Source organism: Teleopsis dalmanni, chromosome 1 (genome assembly GCF_002237135.1).
Source record: "Teleopsis dalmanni isolate 2A chromosome 1, ASM223713v2, whole genome shotgun sequence".
NCBI classification, from domain to species: Eukaryota; Metazoa; Arthropoda; class Insecta; order Diptera; family Diopsidae; genus Teleopsis; species Teleopsis dalmanni.
The window spans coordinates 49,108,764-49,119,475 of record NC_051846.1 but is presented as its reverse complement, the minus strand read 5'-3'; the positions used below and the strand labels follow the sequence as shown (position 1 = coordinate 49,119,475).

The 10,712-nt window shown below is 28.3% G+C and overlaps 2 protein-coding genes across 2 annotated transcripts in view; one reads left to right on the top strand and one right to left on the bottom strand.

The window, feature by feature from the left end:
* LOC119680839 overlaps nucleotides 1-10,712 on the top strand; it is a 24,190-nt gene that overhangs the window by 2,135 nt on the left and 11,343 nt on the right. Inside the window, exon 2 of the mRNA XM_038093841.1 lies at nucleotides 4,737-4,873. Coding sequence (XP_037949769.1) covers nucleotides 4,737-4,873 — 137 coding nt within the window. The remainder of the gene's footprint in view (nucleotides 1-4,736; nucleotides 4,874-10,712) is intronic.
* LOC119669674 (DNA-directed RNA polymerases I, II, and III subunit rpabc3-like) lies at nucleotides 9,404-9,875 on the bottom strand. The gene is made up of 2 exons (XM_038079665.1): nucleotides 9,846-9,875; nucleotides 9,404-9,787 (listed from the first exon to the last, which is right to left on the bottom strand). The coding sequence occupies exon 2, from the start codon at nucleotides 9,780-9,782 to the stop codon at nucleotides 9,405-9,407; it is 378 nt and encodes a 125-aa protein (XP_037935593.1). The 5' UTR covers nucleotides 9,783-9,787; nucleotides 9,846-9,875; the 3' UTR covers nucleotide 9,404.

Sequence of the window (10,712 nt, the reverse complement as noted above, 5' to 3'; positions counted from 1 at the left end):
CAATCGATTTTAACAAATTTACATGAAAATATACATCTTTTTTTACAAATAAAAAATAATTTATAGCAGTTTAAAATTACAAACTGCAACGTGAATTCAATATATAAAAATATATCGTTTTTTTGCGAATACTATAGCTGTATTCAAATTAAATAACACAATTTGAAAAATTCTAAAATTAGAATTTGCAAAAATTTAGCTAAAGAATATAAAAAACATTTTAAACATTTAACGCTTGGTTTGATTACAAAAAATTTTCCAAAAATGCTTTCTATTTAATATTAAAGTTTACTGCAGTAGACCTCAAAAATATACGGACAGTATTTAGTTTTAACCAAATTATTTGATTTTATTTTATACTTTGCAATAATATTTCAAACTACTCAAGAACTCTTTTTGATAAGAGTCGGCGATAAAAAAAATCACCGGATTTTCATAGTCGTGTCAAATATCCAATATTGTAAAATCCCTCTAACTTATTGCCACCATTTTTATTTAACCACGAAGCTATAAGTAGCTGCATCCGGCAAATGTTTAGAAATCGCATTTGTAATAGATATAAAAGTCTTTATTCCTGTATACCTTCATAATTGTAGTCATAATACAATATCGCTATATTTAAGAATCCTCAAAAACATTAATATAAAAAAAGGTTTTATTTTTTATCCAGACGATTTGTATGACGGACCGTACTACATTATAGTAAAACTGGCAGTAATCAATAATAAGTAATCATAGATCTGGTCAGAAGAAGACTACTTTTACAGCAAAAGTAGTTCGTAAAGGAGTGGCTAGCATCGCTGTCGCTGTGAAAAACAATTTTCCGCTTGTAGGAATGCGTAGAATCTTCCAATATCGTCTTCTCTGATCAATTATAATTTTTCTATTTGGGTTAATGAAAATATGAAATTTCCAATGTCTTACAAAAAGTTAAACACTAGCGTTTGTGATGGTTTGAACACCCATAAAAATAGCGTGACGCTCTCCGTCGGTTTTACTGCCGCATTCTCCAGCTTAATTTAATCCATTTCCATGAATATATATTTGTTCGGAAGGAATCACAAAAAACATGGATATATTAATAAGATTCTATATCATCGTGTAAACTACATACCAATCCATAACTTCGATTCTAACTCTCTACAGTCAGCAAATGTAAATCCATTCGCTGCTCTGTAAAAGATTCTACAACATACCGGAATGTTGATGCATTCAAGCTTTTCTTCATTAATGAATAAAAATTTTAAAGCTTACCTTTATATAGTGTGTCACCTACATCTCAATGGAGTTAGATCCATTTAACCATAGTTCGCGCTAAAGACAGGCATAGAAAAGAATTTTATAATATTCTTTTTTCTTAGAATTCCAGGTCTTGATGAATCAATGCTTCCATAAGGTATGCGTATAGGCTATGGGAGGTGATGTGATACGGTGATAACCGCGACACTTTAATCACTTAACCATTTTTTTTCGATGAGATGCGAAGAATCTTTAGCCGCGTTATTAATTTGTTTAGGTACCATATCATCATTTCACTTCTTTGTCTGCATGGATCTAACATCTATCAATCGAATCTTGCAGTCTATATGCTATATAACTGGATTTTACCATTAAATTATATTAAATAAACTAAGTTTTGATATATTTATAAGACAGAAGAGTTCTTCAATAAATGTAAAGACTAGTTCTATTAAACGATAGATCTTACTAAATGTGGTAAAACCATTACCTCTATTATAAAACAGAGTGACATACTATAATTCACAGCATTTGTTGTGATTGGGTGCATTCTTTGAGTACTTTCACATCTCTCATTATAGTTAATTGTTTGAAGATGAATATTTGACTAACTAATAGCTATTTTTTATTGTATTTCAAATATATAATCTTTTATGCATTCTATATTTTATAATCTTTTAATTTGAAACTCATATAGGTAGTCCTATTTCATATTTTTCGAAAATAAAATAATTTGTATATATCCTGCAAATAATTTTTACACTATGATGTGATTGTTTATTTATTTTATTAATTAGTAAATATTCAAACAATGTACATTTTGTAAAACCAACTTTTACTAATTAAAATCATATTTCCTCTACATGTTTTCTCTGCACTTGTAACTGAAAACTCAATTAAATAGAAATATAATCTTCTTGTGTACCTCCTGGAATTCATTAAGAAAATGGATTTTTGAACTTAATGCATTAACAAATTACAATCTCGCAATGGTTTTGCAAATATGGCATTACATATATGAGCTCATTTAATCGTATTTAAGTAATAAATCTGTTGAGCCATTAAATCAACCAACCACGTACGAATATATTTAATACGATGTAAATTACTTTAAATAATTGAAAATGGATTATCAGTGAATAAAGGCACATGGTGTAGTATTTTAAGTAGATAAGTAGGCAATAAAATTGGTCTAGTAAAATAAGTCATCTACATATATTACAAATTATTTTTGAAATTTTTATAATTGCATTAATTAATTCCCAAATCTATATCATCAGGATTAAGGAATGCATTCTTATTTTGCGGTATAACTTGTCACTGGCGTTAGTCTTTATTTATGGTGCATCCACAATAAAATATTATTCCAATTATATATCTATAATCTGTAATGAAAACTGAGAAGACAATTAGAAATAGAGACTTTAAGCGGTAAACGCAATTCCAGTAAATTTTATACAGGGTGTGTACTGTATACGTTCTGAAAGTTCCAACTATAAGAAATTATAGAGAAGTACATAGAGACGGGTTTTATACAACTTAAACTGTTAAGCGTTTTTTACGTTTATATTATTTTACTTTGTCTTTTCTTTGGTAGCCTATACTAGATACATACTTTGCTATACTGTTTACTTTAGCTTTTTTGAGCAAGAATTCAGGTGAAGAAAATGGAGTAAGTATAGAGAAAACACCCAGTATAAAAGGTGATTAATATATACATAAATATAAACAAGAGAATTACATCGAACTTTTTCCTCAAAAAATTGATTGTTTCCCGAAATGTTTTACGAAGTTACATCATCTTTCTTCTTTGAATTGCGAATAATAGTTGAGTTTATGCTCAATTTTTATTAATTTAAGTTATATAAATTTATTTTAATTTAATTTAATTTGATTTAATTTAATTTAATTTAATTTAATTTAATTTATTTTATTTTATTTTATTTTATTTTATTTTATTTTATTTAATTCAATTTAATTTAATTTTATTTAATTTAATTTATATAAATTTATTTTTATTTATTTTTATTTATTTTAATTTATTTTTTAAATTTAATTTAATTTAATTTAATTTAATTCAATTTAATTTAATATAATTATAGTAGAGACCTTTTAGTCTATGGAAGTACGACCATTGAAATAATGAAACACATGGCTAAAATAGAGAGAATTCCTTCTAACCAAAGTTGCAAATAATGGAAATAAAGAGATACTAATATAATCCCAGTGAAAATGCCCAGATTAAGATATTCCACTATGAAAGTATATGAACTAATCAGCTCAGCGAATAGCATTAACATATATGTATGTGAAGGCTTACTCAAGCACCTTTCAAGAAATCAATTACTATGTTGGTAACTTGTGGATTCAACTGAAATAAAAGATAATTCTTGAATAACATTAAAAATATAAATATTTTTCTTTTTTAGTTTTTAATAAATTTAATTTCCAAACTCAACTCGCTGCGTAATGCTATACATTTTCTCTCTGTTCGTGATAATATCAAATGGAATTTCAATTAGGGCTACAAAATACTCTGGAGCAACAATTTGCAATAAAGGACAATAAAAGCTTTTAATTTTAGACATTTCCAATGTTAAAGTTTTATGAGTTTTACAACACGTACGCTGTGGCTGATACTGCTGCTGCTCCTGCTCCTGCAGGACAGCACTCTTACCAAGGAAATGTAATCGCAGCAGTAAGAAACCACGAAAAGTTACCACAAACACAACATCGGAATGGACGCCATATTGTTAAAAGAGTACATATTAAATTTCATTAAGACAAAAGACAGACAATAAAAGACCAAAAGTGGTAAAGAAAAGACAACAACAATAGAAAGTCGTTTTGTAACTTATGACAAAACCAAAATACAAGAGCCAAATAAAACTGAGAAAACTACAAGCAACCGAAAACAAAAACTATCTTACACAAAAGCAACTAAGCAGCGTTAGATACAAAAATACGGTTAAGTGCAATAAATATAAAAGAACTGATAAAAATAGATGCAGGACGAGTAGCTAACAAAGTTTTTATTATGACAGCAGTAGCTTTAGCTTCAGCATCACTTCACCATTTTACTTTCAGCGCTGTCAACATCGCACTGGGAGTCAAAATCAACAGCTGCAGGATCACGCTGTTCGTCCTGCTGATTCTACTCAGACTCCAGCTTCTTCCACTGCTGCTCCTTTTGTTTTTGTCAACTTTTTACTTAATAAGTGTCGTCTTTGGTGCAAATAGCTGTGCTTAGGGAAAATTGAATTTGCTCTATTATTCTCCTTTACGTTAAGATATTTTTTCTCATTGTACGCTTCCAACACTTCGCAATAGGGAAATAAAGTAATTTGTCACAAAATCCAATTTTCAAGTTTTTAATATTATTTTTGTATCCTCACTTAGACGACTTACTCTACGTTCTTTTTTATCATTTTTATCATTTTTAGCAGTTATTTTATATATTTTCTACTTTCAATTTTTTACCCTCTTCCGTTTTACAGGTTGCAATCGAACCTACTATGGAGATATCGGTTTGACATATTCATTAGAATTACATCGTCCAAAGCAGGATCGTGTTCCGTATGTTTGTGTGCTAACATTTACAGCAGCAGGTGGGCAACATGGTGACGTTGTACAGGTAAGTAAAGACCACAAACTTTTTTAATTAATGTCTTCGACTTCTAACAAATTCGTTAAAAAAAGTTACCCAGCACATTCTAATGATAAAAGTAAAGAATAATTGTTATTATTAATTATTTTTTAAACCTTTCACATTAGATTTATTATAATGTCACTGTTAATATAATTATAAGTTATTTCAATGCTATCCAAACTGTCTATAAAGTACTTCATCGAATTATATATACATTGGACTCATCTGTATTTTGAAAAAAAAAATTGGATATCCATTGAATAACCCTCTTCGCCATTAATCTTTCCTTTTCACTGAATGCATTTAAGTTTATGATTTGAGCCCATTAATACAACCTTTGATAAAAGCTGGAACAGTTCAAAGTTAACGACACATGATAGACAAAAATGAATAACCTGCTAACTACTCGTATTTATTTATAACTAAGATAAATTCTAACGCCAACTTTTATAGAACCTTCACATCTTCATAAGATGCAGAAGATTCTTACTATACATTTTGCTCTCCCCTGCGGATAAGACGTTAGAATATTCCCGTGGTAGGGCATGCCTGTCGTAAAGTCGACTAAAATCCTGGTACTATGGCAGGGTACTTGCAACACTCGATCGGTGATGTAAATCCGGTACTACGGAGGTTAGGTGCCCTCAGTTTCAGATGTCCAGGCCAAGTGAGGTTGGCAGTGTCGTAGTGGTTGTCGTTAATACCCAAACTTTCACAAGAAAAATTATTGCTATTCATTTATCATCATTTATCATCATCATCATAAAGATCAGCAGAGGAATTGGTACATCTCGCTCCTTAACAAAGAAGAAGTTTTGTCAAAAATACATCAATTCTTTGGTACCGGCGGGAATTCATTAGAATTTTTAATGGGGCGTTTATAATCTCATTATATTCATACATGTGTTTGTAGAGCACCGTGGTCTTAAGCCTAAATGGCAGATACCCACGCTAAACAGCACTGTTATTGCACATTTTGTTGGAAATCACTCTCTTTTCCTGTATTCTCAACTCACCAATTCTGCACATATCTAAGATTGATATCATTGTTTATACAATTTTAGCACGCTGATTCTAAAATTGTTAATTGTTAAAAAATTAATCAAATACAGTATATAATTTAAATAAAAAAAATATAAATCAAAATTTAAATTCAAATAAATGCAATGAGAAGAAACCATTGTTATTGCCCATTATGGTCAATATTCAGTAAATATCCAATTTTTCCGAAATATGCACCAACCTATATATGTAGTAGTATTATATCTGTATCTGCTCCTATTTGAGAGATATGCGCAACGCCAATTAATTTAGAACGGCAAACTTGGTTCAGACCTAAAGATAAAAGTAATTCCTACTTCAAATTTTGTTGGATTCCTTCAAAATTTTGTTAGATATAGAGATATTGACGTAGTTTTTATGTTAATACAATTCAGATAATTAACTTTTAAAAATTCAACTCAACTCTAATGTAGTCATTTGAAATTAAACAGATTTTATTGGAATGACAAGATTGAATCTGGATTTCAACTTTATCCGTTTTCGTGTTTTAATTCATAGAAGACTGTTTAATGTCAGCATACTACTATTCCATTGTTTTAGGAATTAAGTTGTTGAATTGATGAAAATAAACTTCTTTATTTCTTTCTTGATATTTAAAAAGCAAGCTTATCTTCGGTGAATTACAAATTTTATGGATATTTGTTTCCTTCCATATAGAAGAAGATGTCAGAAAGTAAAAATATATTATTTTTCATTACTTCTATAATATTAAATATTAGTATATATATAAATACTACAATCAATAGAAGCTGCCAGACTGTGAAGTTAAGATAACTCCTTAATAAAAATTGTATATGAAACAGATCAGTTACGCGTTATAATATGTATGTATATATACTTTACTCAATATTTGAGTGTTCTAACTGCACTATATGTAAGGTGCATAGATATTAACAGATATATTGATACGTTGATATTTTCACTTTTAAGTTGTGGGATTACTATTTTGTAATTATTTTTATGATAGGTAACCATATATATTTATTAGGTATATTGAATTTTGTAAGTAAAAGTAAAGAAAATTTTTCTGTCATATATGTTATATATGTTATCTTATAAAAATTATATTTACAAGAACGATTATATAGATTATTTAATGATCTATGAGTTATACAATTTTTATTGCATTTAGGTACTTCTTTAAACAAAATTTAAATATTGTACGATGTTAGATTTTTCCATTTATTAAAATATATACTAAAACTTCCAATTTCGAACAAAAAAATAAACAAATCGTAATAAAATTTTGACTTTCTTTTTATGAAATAAAAATATTTAAATAGCTGCGAAGTTTTAAATCTACTGTTAAAGAGTAAATAGCGCTCCGCAAACTTAAGTTCAATGTTGCTCTATTTAAACATTTATACTGATTTCGTCCATTTCTAACATCAACGCAAATCTTCACTTTAATCCAATCAGTCCTAAGTTTAAAAGTACTATTGACGAGTCTTCTTATATTTACACATTTTTACTGATTTTGAGTATTTCTAACCTTTAACCAAATCCTTATTTTCTTCCACCTCTCCCAAACTACAAAACATTCCTTAAAATATTTAAAGGAATTATCGTAAATTATTTAAAAGTTAACATATTTTTAATTTTGTGCCACAATTTTATGTTTATTTATTTTTCGCATATCAAATCCCACACTAAGTCATATATAATGACTAAAATAAATATTTTACAGTACAAATACACCTGCATTTGAAAAATGTATTTATATTTATTTTGTTATATATAATAACATACACGGGATACAAACCTATATACGTTTTTAAACGGAGCTCCACATAACAACTCATATCCTGTGAGCTTGTTTATTTCTATTGCATTTGAAGTGTATGAAATATCAACAAAATTTTTCATTTCGTTTTTCCATTTGTTCCATGCCTCAGGCACTTAATCACCTGCCATACAAAATATACAGAGTAATAACAGCAACAACAACAACAGGAACTAAATTGCTGTTAGCAATTTTCAGTATTGTTTACTTAAAGGTATTAAACTTTTTTCCACATGCTTAGTTTTAAATTGCAGTCGTCATTGACAAGGACAACCTCACAGAATTTTAGTAATTTTTCACGTGTGAAAAACATTTCACAAATTTCGAATTTAATTTATGTATTATTAAGAAATATTTGCCAAAGTAAAATACATAATAAATTAAAAACATTATATAAATAAATTCCATATAATACATACATAGAATAGTTAGTTACTTGAGACTTCCTTAAGACTATATAAAAAGTTATACAATTTTTGTATCGAAAATTTTATATGATAATAATAATAATAACAATAATATAATAATAAGAGATGTGACTCCTCGGGGACTGCCACCTTGACGTAGTGAGAAAGCTCAGTAGTTACGTAGAATCTTCGAGCGATCACGGCGGTAGCATGCTGCTGGTAGGGGCTCCCTTGCCGGTAAAGTCGAATGAGGAGTAATGAAGATAAGCGCAGTCCAAAAACCAAAGTTTATTGTTAATGATACTATTCAATATTATATTAATCTTAACTGGGTTTTAATATTGCACAAAATACAATATATATTCGATAAGTGTTAGAATTAAACTGTTTAATTTGATTATTGATATCGAACAATGCACTAGAATTAATAATCTTAATTCTGGAATTGTGAAACTAATTGTAAAAATTGAATAAAATTTAAAAATTATTTAAAACTTAAAAAATTATTTTATAAAACTATGTAAAATTTGAAATTATGTTTAGGACGATTTAAGTAATAAATAATAAAAAATTATAATAAATATGGTGCGATTTCGAAAAGTAATGCAGTACTCAAAGCAATGTTGCATGGTCAGCCAAATTTTAATAAATTAACTAAAATTTTTGTTGTTCTCTTTTCATTCCTATTTGAATATCAGAATTTGTGAGTTTTTATATAATATAACTCATAACTAATTCGGTAATCCCATATAAAAATTAAGCACATCGTAATGTACCACAAATAAAACGCGCTCAATATTAGTTTTACAGTTATATTAAGGCTAGCATGCTAGCTTTTCTTATGTTACTAGCGCTGCCATCTGAGTATCTAACTTTTCCAATACGCGGCACTGCCATAAATAAAATATATTGCGCACAATTTAAAAACTCTTGTTATTTATTTATCACATCCTTATTCATTAAGGCGATACTTATACCATAGCTATAATATTTAAATATTTTTTCAAGACAATATACATAAATAACATTTTTGTTGAATTTTTATTATAAGATTTATTATTATTAACTATTACATTAAATTTTGTTTACCACCAAAAAATCCTTTCAACAAATATGTTGATCGTGGGTCCTTACTTTTTCCTTAATTCATTACTTAAACAGAACATTTACCTCTACTATAACAATCCAAAAATATTTATTTAATAAAAGCATAATATTTAATATGTAAAATAATATCAGTTAAGACAAAATATTTACCAAAAAACTATTCCCGTTCCTTAAGCAACATATATAGGTCTTCACCAGCAGTCACGCCACTGAATATATTCGAATCTCCTTTTAAGCTAAGAAAAAGTCTTCCAAATTCAGCACTTAAAATTGTTGTAGAATTCTCAGGTGTGTGAACAACATGAATGGTACCGCATTTAACAGAATCATAATCACATTCATATGAACCACATACATTTATAGTTTTGGCTAATGTAAACCAAAACGTCTCTCCTAAGTGCACATAATGCTTCATGCAAGAGGCGACATTAAAAGTCATGGATATTCCTAATCGATTTGATTCACATGTAACACAAAAGGTATCTGGTGTTATTTCTTCAATTTCTTTTACTTGGAAAAAATCTTTAAACAACATTTTGACTACAATAGAAAACATGATTAATAACACATATGTTACATTCAAATAATATCAAATTACATATTTAAAGCAATAAGTTACAAATATTTGTTTACCCAATAAAAACCGAAACACAACCCGAAATATACATATTGAATATTATTCAATCTGTCATACAGATTATAGTTCGATTATAAAAATAAGTATGACATACTACGATAACTTGAATCGATAACTAGAATGTGGCAAGATTATTTTAAGCTATGGTGAACTACTCTCCAACTAAAGAATTGATTTACAAAATTGTATTATAAGTGAATATAAGCTCAGTCTTATAATCGAGTCTGAAAAGGCTCTGAAATTGCTTGCCTCACATAAAGAAACAATAACGTACCATTATTATTCTACATTGATTTAACTTCTCGATTCTATTTTAGGTTAACTTCACCTTCCATTTATCGAATTTTCTTTTCCTCATTCTTATTAAAACAAATATCACCTACAAGATCAAATATAAACTAGAATGTTAATTATTTTATAACAACAATCACGAAGCGGATTTCAATTTTCTTTTATCACGTTCAGTTTTTTATACTCAGAAAGTGTGTCCAAAAATGCTACAGTTTTACATATAGTTGCTTTTCAACATGATCGAATTAACCCATTTTATAGATAAGATTACTAAAAATAACGTACCAGGTCTCATAAATGTAGATATTACCTTATCAAGAATATCAAAAAGTATATTTACATATTTTTTCTACTACTTCGATAGACTTTGGTAAATACTGATCTACCTGCCTACTATATGTCACCAACAAAGTAGGCAGTTCGAGCATAGGGGTGCCTAACCGAATGACATTAATTTACAAGATCCGACTTCGGTCGTAGTTCCGATAATAGCGATGATGACTATTATATGTAAAAAAACAATATGAGAACAGTATT